General features: G+C 43.4%; 1 protein-coding gene across 5 annotated transcripts in view; it reads left to right on the top strand.

The window, feature by feature from the left end:
• The window catches only part of CYFIP1 (cytoplasmic FMR1 interacting protein 1), a 133,493-nt gene that overhangs the window by 44,326 nt on the left and 76,268 nt on the right, over positions 1-12,899 (top strand). For all 5 annotated transcript variants that reach the window (XR_005796292.1, XR_005796291.1, XM_040493896.1 and 2 more), the window contains exons 2-9: positions 4,158-4,280; positions 4,356-4,445; positions 5,823-5,900; positions 6,154-6,255; positions 7,137-7,318; positions 10,446-10,542; positions 10,654-10,782; positions 12,037-12,141. Coding sequence is in view for 3 of the 5 variants with exons in the window: in XM_040493896.1 (XP_040349830.1) it covers positions 4,164-4,280; positions 4,356-4,445; positions 5,823-5,900; positions 6,154-6,255; positions 7,137-7,318; positions 10,446-10,542; positions 10,654-10,782; positions 12,037-12,141 (900 nt within the window). In the remaining 2 variants the exon portion in view is untranslated. The remainder of the gene's footprint in view (positions 1-4,157; positions 4,281-4,355; positions 4,446-5,822; positions 5,901-6,153; positions 6,256-7,136; positions 7,319-10,445; positions 10,543-10,653; positions 10,783-12,036; positions 12,142-12,899) is intronic.

Below are 12,899 nucleotides of genomic sequence, written 5' to 3'. Positions count from 1 at the left end.
ATATATATATATATATATATATATATATATATATATATATATATTTGGTGTTCATGTGTTTCTGACAGAGAGCTCCTAAAATCCTTGTAGTTCCCTAAGTGGAAAAGAATATAAAGGTGTCTTGATATTCACTAACAAACCCCTTTCAAAGATTTTTTTTTTAACGTTTATTTATTTTTGAGACAGAGAGAGACAGAGCATGAATGGGGGAGGGTCAGAGAGAGGGAGACACAGAATCTGAAACAGGCTCCAGGCTCTGAGCTGTCAGCACAGAGTCCGACGCGGGGCTTGAACTCACGGACCGTGAGATCACAACCTGAGCGGAAGTCGGCCGCTCAACCGACTGAGCCACCCAGGCGCCCCAACAAACCCCTTTCAACCACATCTGAGTTTATGTTAATGAGGTAACTTTTGGAAAACTCCTTAAAAATGGGAGCCATTTGCCAGGATTGGGGGGGTTGGAACTTTTAATCCCACCTCCCTGACCTTGGAGGTTGAATCCTTTGCCAATAGCCAGTTATTTAATCAGTCATGCCTATGTAAGGAAGCCCACAAGGACAGGATTCTGAGAATTTCTGGATTAATGAAATATGTGAACATTTGGGAAGAGTATGGAGCACTCAGAGAGGGCATAGAAGTTCAGCACCCTTTTCCATAACTTGCCCTATGCCTCTCTTCCATCTGGTTGTTCCAGAGTTATATCCTTCATAATAAACTGGTAATCTAGTAAATAAAATACTTTGCTCAGTTCTGTGAGCCATTCTGGCAAATTAATTGAACCCAGGAAGGAGGTTTTGGGAATCTCTGATTTCTGTCAGAAGCACAAGTGACAACCTGGACTTTTGATTGGGGTCTAAAGTGGCACAGGGGGCAGTCTTGTAGGATTGAGTTCTTAACCTGTGGGATCTGATGCTGTCTGCAGCTAGATAGTGTCAGAATTGAATCATAGGACACCCAGCTGGTGTCTAAGAATTGGTTGGTGGTGTAGGGGGAAAAAAACCCATGCTTTGGAATTGGTCACAGAATCAGAGGACCCTTTTCCAGGTTGCAATCCCCAGCTTCTCATTGTGTCCTCAAATAGCAGAAAGAGGATCCCTATTTTTTCCATTGCTCTGCTTCCTTTTCCTGCCTTCTATTGGTTATCTGAACATTTTTAGTATTCCATATTGATTCATTATATATGATCTTTTTATAAGTTATGTTACTTTTCATAACTTTTTTATTGGTTGTTCTAGGGATTGTAAAGCACACGCTTAACATTTCAGTTTACTGAGAATCAATATTTCACTACTTCAAATGGATTGTAGAAATCTTACACCTTTCCCTTCCCCCCCTTATGTCATAGTTCTCTTACATATTATGTTTATAGTCACCGAAATCCTATTAGACAGTGCTTTAATTTCTTACTTTCAACCACAAAATATCTTTTAAAGAGCTCCAGAAGAAACAGTCTATTCTCTTGTTCAGTTTAACCTCTGGATCGCTTTTGCTTTGTTCTTTGTGTCCCAGGTTTCCTTCTGGTATCACTTCCTTTTTATCTAAAGAACTTTGATTAGCCTGTTGTCTATGAATCCTCTTACTTTTCCTTTATCTGAGAATGTTATTTCACCTTCATTCTTTTTTGTTTTTAATTTTTTCCAGTGTGTATTTTATTTTTGAGAGAGAGCGCATGAGCATGAGCGGGGGAGGAGCAGAGAGTGAGGGGGAAGAGGATCTAAAGCAGGCTGTGCATTGACAATAGCAAGTCTGTTGCGGGGCTTGAACTCACAGTGAGATCATGACTTGAGCCGAAGTTTGACACTAAACCGACTGAGCCACCCAGGCACCCCTTCACCTTCTTTCTTGAAGACTATTTCACTTGATATAGGAATCTGTGTTGACAGTTCTTTTCTTCCAGACTTTAAAAAGTGTCATTCTACTTCCTAAGGCCTCCTTGGTTTCTGAGGAGAAATCAACAGGCATTCAAATTGTTGTTCTGTAGGTAATGCATTTTTTTCTCTGTTTTAAAGATACATTATTTTCATCAGTTAATTTTTTTTTAAATATAGTTGACACCCAATATGTCACATTAGTTTCAGGCATACAACATAGTGATTTGACAAGTTTATACATTATGCTGTGTTCACCACAAGTGCAACTACCATCTATCCTGATACATCCCTGTTACAATACCATTGACTGTATTCATTATGTTGTGCCTTGTATTCCCATGACTTATTCATTCAAGATATCTTTTTTTTCCTTTGCTTTAGTTTATAACAGTTTGATTATGATCTGTCCAGTAAGGATTTCTTTAGGTTTATCCTGTTTGGGATCTTTTAAGCTTCTTGAATTCATATGAGTGTTCTGCCAAATGTGGGAAGTTTTCAGTCATTGTTTTCAGCTATTTTTTTACCCACTTTCAGCACTCCTTGCACTCATAACACAAATGTTAGACCACTTTTCTCATCCCAAAGTTCCCCTGAGGATTTTCACTTTTTTCCCAACCTTTTTTCAGTTGTTCAGATTAGATAATTTCTATTGTTCACCAAATCTTTGTTTTGCTCTTGAGCTCATGTAGGGGCTTTAAAATTTTTCACACAGTATTTTTAGTTCTAAAAGTTTAAGGATTTTCTTTAGTTCTTTATATAAAGGTTTTTTTTTTTTCCTCTGACATTCGATTTTTTTCTTTCAGTTTGGAAGTGTTGTCATTGTTAGAGCATTTTTTTAGTAGTTGCTTTAAAGTCTGATGCATGATTGTAATATCTGTATTATTTCATTGTTGGTATGTTAGTCATCTTTTCCTATAAGAATTAAGACATTTCTGGTTCTTTGTGTGCTGAGTCGTTTGGACTGCAACTGGACGTTTTGTATATTATGAAATGAGACTCTGGGTCTTAAGTCCTAGGCAAATGCTGACTTTTTATTTTAGAGTCAAACAACCTGGTTCAATTTAGGGTGTGGTTTTGACCTGCTTTCTCTGGTGTGTGATTCAGTGTCAGTTCTGTTCTCAGAGCCCCTGCGGTGCCATTTGGATCTGTCCTATGAGTGCTGCCTCTGGCCATCTGGGAGTTTTCTGTGGTCTCAGGGATTGGGGTGTGAGAGGATCAGATCCATGCATTTGTCTCTTGGGCATGGTCCCAAAGTTCATGAGCAACTTTATGGGCTTGCTCTTCTGAGATTCTTCCTCTCCACATTGTCCCTGGGGCTGTCCAGTACCTTTGGGTTCCTTTTTTGGTTCTTAAGCCAGCAGCTTGGGGGTTTGGTAACTTGCCCTACCATGTACTTCTATACCCACACTTTCTCTGGGGCCTAGTGTTGGGAGGAGCTTCTTCCATTGAGTGTTCTCATCCAGCCTGTCTGCTGCTGTTTCCTTCTCACAATACATGTAGCTGCCTCATGTGTCCCATCTGGGGTTAGAGCTGCCCCACATGTCCTATCTGGGATCAGAGCTGCTTGGTGTGTCACATCTAGGGTTGCAGCTGCTTATACTCCCTGTGGCCTATCCAGGTTCAGACCAGCATTCAGCTGGAAGCAGGCTGGAGTGTGCGGTCTCCTCTCCTGGAGCTGGCACAGATGTGTTAGATGACATCCACCTTCATTTCTGTGCTTCTCTGTACTAGCCTTCGAGTTTATGCTCTCAGTCCTTTGCTAACACCTCTCTGTTTCATGTTGGCCCTTGGCCCTCAGCTTAGCCTCTACAGGCTGACCATGGAGAAAGGGCTCTGGCCTTTTCCATTTTCATCCTTAGTGTGTAATGTTGCTTAGAGGACCCACCTGGGAAGGTCTGCATGCCGGGAAGCACTGTTGCCCCCTTAGAGGATGTGCTGGCTTTCTTGAGGGCAGACATGGTGTTGAAGATGATATTCCCTACTCTGGCCCTGTAAGAGCCCCTTTGGGAGCCCTCTAGAGACGATGGCCTGTCAAAGGGTGACAGGAAGCACGTGCCCTGCTCTATGACACTCCTGGAAGCTAGAAGAGGCTACATCATGCCTCCATTGCCAGCAAGCCCTAGAAGAGACACCAGACTCTGGGGGATTGGTCCTGACACCTCATCCACCTCCAGTTCCCTCAAGTGAGGGGTCAGGGGAAGGGGGTCTGATGGCCACACCTTGGAATGGTTGTCAGAGTATTACTACCCTTCCTCACAGTACAGGTGGCTCTGTGTTTTGTTCTAGGCCAGGATGGCAGCCCAGGTGACACTGGAGGATGCACTGTCCAATGTGGATCTCCTGGAAGAGCTGCCTTTGCCTGACCAGCAGCCCTGTATCGAGCCCCCACCATCCTCACTGCTCTACCAGGTGTGTGCCGAGTGGAAGTGGGGTGCATTGTCTGCAACACTGACCTCCACGTGATGGTTTTTCTCTTCCTTTCAGCCAAATTTCAACACTAATTTTGAAGACAGAAATGCATTTGTCACTGGGATTGCAAGATACATTGAACAAGCAACTGTCCATTCTAGCATGGTAATTCCTTCTGTATGTCTTTGTTTTCCTTGGGGGAATAGTACCTGTACTGACAAATGTACACCTTTTTGGTATTATCCTGATATGATCTGTGGTAAGGAAAAAAAGAAGAAAGTGGATGAAAATGCCTTATGTTTTTAAAAAGACCTTTGTGTTTCTTATTATAAACATAATACATATTCTTTCTGAAAATTTAGCATTTATAGCTCAGAGAAAACCTTTGTCAGCATTTTGAGGGAGTACCATTCTCTCTCCTCTTTATGTTTGTATTATTTTTTTAATGTTTATTTATTGATTTTGAGAAAGAGAGTGCACAGTTGGGGAAGGGGCAGAGAGAGAGAGAATCCCAACCAGGCTCTGCACTGTCAGTGCAGAGCCCAGTGTGGGGCTCGAACTCGTGAACCGTGAGATCACTACCTGAACCGAAATCAAGAGTCAGATGCTTAACCGAGCCACCCAGGCACCCCTCTCTCCTTTTTATTTACACTCGTATTCACGAACACAGTTATACACTAAGATATGACTTCGATTGCATGAATGAATTGCAGTGTTATTATGTATTTTAATGATTTCATGAACTTTTCACTTGTCTTTAAAGTGTGCCAGATAAGGTGATTTTTCATAACTGTATAGTTCATTTTGTAAATGTCCACAGTTGAATTACTTTTGCATGTTTACTTAGTTTCCCTTTTTTTCTTTGTAATAGAAAATGCAGTGATGAATATCCTTCCAAATCCATCATTATTCCCATTGGTAGATTTGTAGAAGTGAAGTTACTGGATTCAAGGTTGTAAACATTTTAAAGCATCTTAAGAATATGATGAAATTGTAGTTGATGTTTTTAGAACATCTCTGAACTTCTTACCATTTTTATCAAAGGAAACAATGTGAAAGGAGTAGACACTAAAGCAGTTTAAAAATGATGGCAGTCCTCTTTGCATGGATACTCTCTCTGGATTTTAAGTGTTGCAGAAATACAGCTTTTCCTCCCCTGCACTGGGGATGGCAGAGCTGCCTCAGTCTTAAGAGCCTTGAAGACCCTGTGCGCATCTGTGCTACTTCAGGTCTGCACTGGCAGCAGGTTGTTTAGGGTTGAATGGAGCTGAGGAATAGTGGCTGTGGCAGGTGCCTTGGGCTGTGCTGGCTCCTCTCCAGCCAACAGAAGCCGTGAGAGTGTTTGGGTGGTCATTGTGGCCACACTACTGCACTGAACATCACCAGCCTCTTAGCAGCTGTCTTGTGGCGTGCAGGTCCTGGTACTTGTCTATTCTCAAAGTGAGAGGATACTATGAAGTATCTGGGTTTTAGCAACATGGCATTTCCTTTTTTATGATCATTTTCCTACTTGTCTTTGATTTGCCCTTTGTACCCTTGCAGAATGAAATGCTGGAGGAGGGCCAAGAGTACGCGGTCATGCTATACACCTGGAGGAGCTGCTCTCGGGCCATCCCACAGGTGAAGCCATCCCAGCCAGGCCACGCTGTCATTCCCGTGATTCCATCCCTGCTGGCCACGTCCCTACCACAGACCTCACTCCTATCCTTATGGTTCCCTCATCTTAGCCAGACCACACCCCCATGCCACCAGCCCTGCCTCTATCCCACCAGTACTTTCCCCCCTCCTGCACCCTACCCCACAGCCTGCTGGGACTGCCTGCTCTCCTATCTAGCCTATTTGAAGCCTCTATATCATACTTGTTTATTCCTAGGTGAAATGTAACGAGCAGCCTAATAGAGTGGAAATTTACGAGAAAACCGTAGAGGTCCTTGAGCCTGAAGTCACAAAACTGATGAATTTTATGTACTTCCAGGTAAAATGGTGAAATAATCCTAGGGGTTTAATGCAGAGGAGTAGGAATCTGGCCCACTCTTACCCATCACCATGACTTACTAAACAAAGTGTATGTGAATTAAAGCAGCCATCATGGCCTCTGAGACAAAAGGGCACCAGACCTTTGTCAGTCTACAGCTTTATTGGCCCTTCCAGAATAAATACATCTTTTGTGTTTCACTTCTCTTATTTCTTTAAGAGTGAATGAATATTTCCTTCATGAAGACTGCTTTCTGTCAGTTCCAAATATGTTTGTCTTTCTGCCAGTTTGTACTTTTGATTCATCTGGTTTTTCAGATGTTTTTCTCTCAGCCTCTGCTGACTGTCCACTTAGTGGTCCTTGGCCTGCCTTGGCTCCTTTGGCCCATTGGTTGGGTGGAGTAGCCACAGGGAGGGGACTTGCTGGCTTTTTAAGGATATACTTTGGAATTGTATGAAGGTTTTTATTATAGATTCCTTCAGCAAAAGGAGAAGATAGAACTTATTAGGAGATGAATTTTTGTTTTATCTTAAAGGTTATTAAGAGGAAAAATTTCCCTGCCCCCATCTTCACCTCTGAAAGTGAAAACATCTGTTTGTAGACCTTCTTTTGGAGCATTTCCTCAGTAACTTTGCTTGAATAATCAACAAAATTCTTTTATTTTAGGGATAGTTGGTAAAGTGGAAAATTAATGGTGATTATCACAGAGCAAAGGCATGTGGAGATTACTTTATAGAAACAAGTCTCATTACCTGAGCTGTAAATGTCCACTCATTTGGGTGGGTATTTCATCAAAGAGTAACAGTGACTGTGCTTGAAGGTGGGCATGGAGTTGGCCCATCAGTGACAGCAGTTTTTTTGCCCTCCCTTCCTCTTTTCAGAGAAATGCCATTGAGCGTTTCTGTGGGGAGGTGAGGCGCCTGTGCCACGCGGAGAGAAGGAAGGATTTTGTTTCTGAAGCCTATTTGATCACGCTGGGAAAGTTCATCAACATGTTTGCTGTGCTGGATGAGTTAAAGAACATGAAGTGCAGTGTGAAGAATGACCACTCGGCATATAAGAGGTGAGTTTTGACCTTGTGCCCTAGGACCTTGCAGAGAGTGCTCAGGCAGGCAGAGTGGTTCTTGATTAGCCACATGCTCTGCACCTAGTAGGTGCACATCCCATATGTGCTGAAATAACCACAACTGTTTGGTAGTGGTTGTTTGGCAGGCTCAGGACTATTTGAATACACACTCCTGCATATGAGATGCAGGGGTAGCTGGCGGATTATGTGTGTGGCGATGTATTGAGTGAGATGTCTTCTCATAGAGTGTGTACATTGTGGTTTTATGAAGCTAGAGCGGAATATGGACTCCCTGGTCATCCTCAAATGTTTGTTGAGGACCTCTGGGTGCTCAGCACATGTGAGAAGGAAGATGTGCACAAGATCAATCCCTGTTACAGAGGGTTAGGGTCACTGTAAGGCTTTTGGCTCCATAAGCATCTTGATGAACAGCACCTCACTTCCTGGTTGTACGTTTTGGGAAGGTACACACCATCACAGCAGTGGGCAGAGCTGGCCTGTGGACTGTCTTGGGGTCACACTGAGCTTCCAGGTCCCCAAAACCAGCTCTCCTCCAGGGAGAATGTGGAGAACTTCTGGAGTAGAGAATTGGAAAAGGTGGGTGTGCCATGGAATACTGTGAAGGAGCAGTTGATGGCAGGAAGAGGAAGAAGGGTGGTTGTTTAGAGCAAAGCGAGCTGTCTTCTAATAAACTTTCTTTAGAAAGTCTGTGCTTGGTACTGTTGAAGGCATGGTTGGCTGGAATGAGATGCTGACTACTGTTTCTTCTGCTAGACAAAGAATCTTTGCTGTGAAATTAAATTTGATGAGATTTTACTTTGCATTGGAATAGGCTTTAGTTGTGTTGTATCTGAAATCACACAACCGTTGTCGGGTCTTTAAAATAAAATCAACATGGGATATAGTGCTAAACAGATCTAAGATTGAGGCAGCAGTAGGAGTTAAGCTGGATCATCTAGGGTTTTAAGCTTGGTCCATGTGAAGTTAAGTGTAGGCATTCATCACCTAGAATTAGCTCTATGCAGAAGCCTGGATCTCCAGAACTAGAGAATCCTTGGAGTTGACCTATTAACCTTGCTTGAATAGGAAAGTCTGGAGTTGACCTTGTTTGATGTGCTTGCAGGCAGTCCGCACCCCCTCTAGGAGCCACCCAAGCTCTCCGGAGCACAGAGTGGGCCTGGGGCACCCCCCAGCTGCCATTGGCTTCTTCCTTTGACCTCTGTTTGGGATCCCTTATCATCTTCCCAGATAGTAACCCCCATTTCTCCCCAGCCCTCACACACTTACACTCACACTTTTTATTTGCACCTGGAAATAGCTAACAGTACAAATGCTTCTGAGTATAAATGCCAGGATAACCTATATGGCGAGGCTTGAGGAAAATAGAAAACAGCATCTTTGATTTTAAGTTTATTTATTTTGAGAGAGTGAGACAGCATGTGCCTGTGTGTGTGCGGGAGAGGGGGCATCTCTCAGCACATAGCCCGATTGGGGACTCAGTCTCATGAACTGTAAAATCATGACCTGAGCCAAAATCAAGAGTCGAACTCTTAATCGACTAAGCCACCCAGGTGCTCCAAAAAAGTGCTATCATATCAGGGTTCATATTAGGTTTAACTATATAATTTATTTACTTATTTTTTAGTTTTTAATGTTTATTTTTGACAGAGAGAGAGAGAGACAGAGCATGAGCGGGGGAGGGGCAGAGAGAGAGAGGGAGACACAGAATCGGAAACAGGCTCCAGGCTCTGAGCTGTCAGCACAGAGCCCGACGCAGGGCTCGAACTCACAGAGTGCAAGATCATGACCTGAACCGAAGTCAGACGCTCAACCAACTGAGCCACCCAGGTGTCCCTAACTATATAATTTTTTAAAACCCAGAGAAATAATAGTGGCTTAAACAAGATTGCAGATTATCTCTCATTTCTCTCTCATCTGAAAAGTCCCAAAGTAGGTGATCTGCAACTGATGAGGGGATTCCACAGTGCTCATACCAGGGCTCCTGCTGTCCTGCTGCTCTGCCATCTTCATGTGTTGTCTCACGGTCCAAGATGGTTGCTTGAGCTCCAGCTATCATGTCTGCATTCCAGTCAACAGGGAGACAGTAGAATAGAAGGGATCATACTGTTTATTATCCATATACTTCCAAGTACTTTGCAGTGCTTTTCATTATATCTCATTGCTCAACCATTGGTCATGTGAAGATGAAGCACATTGCTGTAACATGGAAATTCAGGATTTATTCCTAAGGAGGTATGGAGGAAATGACTGTTGGGATAGGTTATTAGCCTTTACCATGGGAATTTTTTTCAGTAAAACCCCAAAGTTTTTAGGTTGCACAGACATGTCCTTAGGTGGCCAGTTTACGCTAAACTTTTTGGGGAACAGCCCTAGATGTGCAGAATGCTCACATTCGCTGCTTTATGCTGCTTTGCAAGACTCAGAGACTCAGTGTGTGCCTTCTAGTCTTATTGGACCTAAGTGTACAGGTAATTCTGTGTATGCTGTTTCCTCTCTCCTCACATTTTCTCTGTGGGTAGGTCAGGTGGACAGTTGTTTGTTATAGATGTGATAAGTGAGGTTCAGGAGAGTTCAGGAGGTCAGTCCAAGATTGAGCAGTGTTTTGGTGGTGGAACCAGGATTCTGTCTCTGACCTTTGGCACCAGAACTGTGTGTGGTCCCTGACTTGTGGGAGACATGGTGGCCTAGAGGATTCTTGGTGGAGAACATGGACAGTGCCGGCCATCTTCATTACCATACTCTGGGAGTCACAGAGGGGGGAGGCAGTCTTTCTCAGACTTAGGAACAGGTAGCCCAAGGGAGAGGCCAGTGTGCAGGAAATCCCCAGGAAGGCCTGTGGTTGGTGCTGCCACGTCTCTGAAGAAGTCCATTAGCTGTTGGACAGTGAGGTCGTGAGCTGTCCAGGTTGACAGAAGAGTGACCTGGAGTCCAGGGTAGAGAAGTTTGAGGAGGCTGAAATTATAACTCGCTTCTAAGACCTACATTATCACAGATAACTGTAGCCAGATAAAGAAATCCTGATTTTCTATGCTTTTTTTTTTTTTAAATCATTAAGTCCGTTGGTTATATGACTTTTTTTTTTTTTTTTTTTTTGCTTTCAAAGGGCTGCTCAGTTTTTACGTAAAATGGCAGACCCACAGTCCATCCAGGAATCACAGAATCTGTCCATGTTCCTGGCCAACCACAATAAGATCACCCAAGTAAGGCTTCCCCCACCCTCCCCACTTTGGCTGATGGCATGCACTGCTGGGGTCTGAGGGCCAGGGAGCTAGGAGCAGTCAATGGCATGGATTTCCCACTTTGTGTTTCAGTCTTTACAGCAGCAGCTTGAAGTGATTTCTGGCTACGAAGAGCTCCTCGCTGATATTGTGAATCTGTGTGTGGATTACTACGAGAATAGGATGTACCTGACACCCAGTGAGAAACACATGCTTCTCAAAGTACGTGTATGGGCATGGCTGCTCACATAACTGTGCAGAGAGACAGGCTTGCTCTCAAGAAGAGGCTGTGCTTTGACTGTGATGCTCTTGCCAACCTTTTCTTATTCTCACGCTTGCCGTGTGTGTGTGTGTGTGTGTGTACACGTACGTGTGTTTGTGTACACAGCACCCTCCACCCTGCTCACAGCCTGCACTATAGGCTCTCCAGACACATTCCTTTGAATGTGTCCCAGGCTTGATCCCATTGTCAGGTATATGACATGCCTACCCCTGGAGAACGTGCTCATGACTGAGGAGTCCTGGTCAAGGGCTTCTGTCAGCATTAGCTTCTTATAGCAAAGTTATCATCAGATTCTACTTGTTAAGGATGTGATTCCTAAGAATTAACACTACTGTGTCTCCATGATTGTAGTAGACTTTTCTTGGTCAAGAGCATGGCCTTTTACCATACTTTTCTTTATTACTCAGTTTTAAATTGGGGAGTGTTTTCAGTGACATTTCTTACTGGGATGAGGAGAAGTCAGTTCTGCCATTGCATTTGCTCTGCTTTCCACCTTTGGGAAGGATGGCCCTGAAGAACACTGTGCTGAGTGTCCTGTCAGCACAAACCCTTCCCTGTAAGAGTGGGCCCAGCCCCAACATCTCTTCCCCACAGGAGAGCATGGGCGAGTTGGTGCCCTCTCTAGTGGAGCACTTTATGACAGTGGAAATATTCTGTTTGTGCCATCTGGGGTGGGAGTCTCTGGCCATGGATACTTATGGAAATACATACTTAGTATTTCATTGGGCTTAATGAGAGGTGGGTGTTTGTGCCTGGAGAGGACAGTAAAATACGCACAAGAAATGACACAGATAAAAGAAGGGCTTCTTATGAAGGGATAGCTATTTATGAGGAGCTTTTAAAAGTGCTTTTTGAACTTTTTTTTTTAATGTTTATTTATTTTTGAGAGAGAGACAGACAGAGCATGAGCAGGGGAGGGGCAGAGAGAAAGGGAGTTACAGAATCTGAAGCAGGCTTGAGGCTCTGAGCTGTCAGCACAGAGCCCAACGTGGGGCTCAAACCCATGAAACCGCGAGATCATGACCTGAGCCAAAGTTGGATGCCAACCGACTAAGCCACCCAGGTACCCCTAAAAGTGTTTTTTGAAAGAAGAATGAACTCCCACTTCAAATATATGAACTGTAGCATTAGAAGTTTTTATGGGTAATTAAACTTTTAGGTCTGAGTTTTATGTGCCATTTTGTGATTTTCAGGTCATGGGATTTGGTCTATACTTGATGGATGGGAGTGTCAGCAACATCTATAAACTTGATGCCAAGAAAAGAATAAACTTATCCAAAATTGATAAGTACTTCAAGGTGAGTTACATTTTTTTAGATAAGCCTTTCTTATCAAGTGTATACACTTAATTTTGGGAGTTAAACCTCTGTGCCCCATATTTGGAAACATGGGTGTGGGCAGTGGGGCAGGGGGAAATCACTGGCTCCCATCTGCAAAAGCAGCAGTTTTGTCTGGGTTTGAACCTTGTATAAAGGGCATCATGCCAGGTGTACTCTTTTGTATCTAGCTGCTTTCACTCACTTATTAGATTCATCTCTGTGAGATCCTGAAGCTGTAGTCCTTAGGTTTTCATTGTGGTATCACAGCCCATTTTATTATTATACCTCAACTTATTTATCCATTCTGCTGTGATGGACATGAGTTTTGGCTGGTATGAACAGTGCTCCTTTGATTTAGTGCACATCTGCGCATGTTTGTGTTTGCTCAGGGCTAGGATTGGGGGCATATACATTTTCAGTGTTAGATGTAGGCTAACAACTTCCCACATGGCTATGCTGATTTGCATTCCCATCAGCTATGAATGAGCCTTCCTGTTGCTCCACATCCTTTGCCAACACTTGACACTCACTTTTTTGAGGAAGTGCATCCTAAAGGGTGTACATCATTGTGATATTTTTGGCTGACATTTCCTTGTGGTTTAGTTCATATTTCTCTGATAACTTCACACTCTTCATCTTTTGTATGTTCTCTTGTGAAGTGTCACTTCAAGTTTCTTGCTCCCTACCCCGCTCCCCCACCCCCCCTTGATTTATAGTTCTTTATATATTCTGGGTAC

The sequence above is a fragment of the Herpailurus yagouaroundi genome, unplaced genomic scaffold (genome assembly GCF_014898765.1).
Source record: "Herpailurus yagouaroundi ecotype Mexico unplaced genomic scaffold, PumYag 185, whole genome shotgun sequence".
Classification (NCBI taxonomy): Eukaryota; Metazoa; Chordata; class Mammalia; order Carnivora; family Felidae; genus Herpailurus; species Herpailurus yagouaroundi.
The sequence above is the reverse complement of the archived record's forward strand: the minus strand, read 5'-3'. Positions and strand labels throughout refer to the sequence as shown.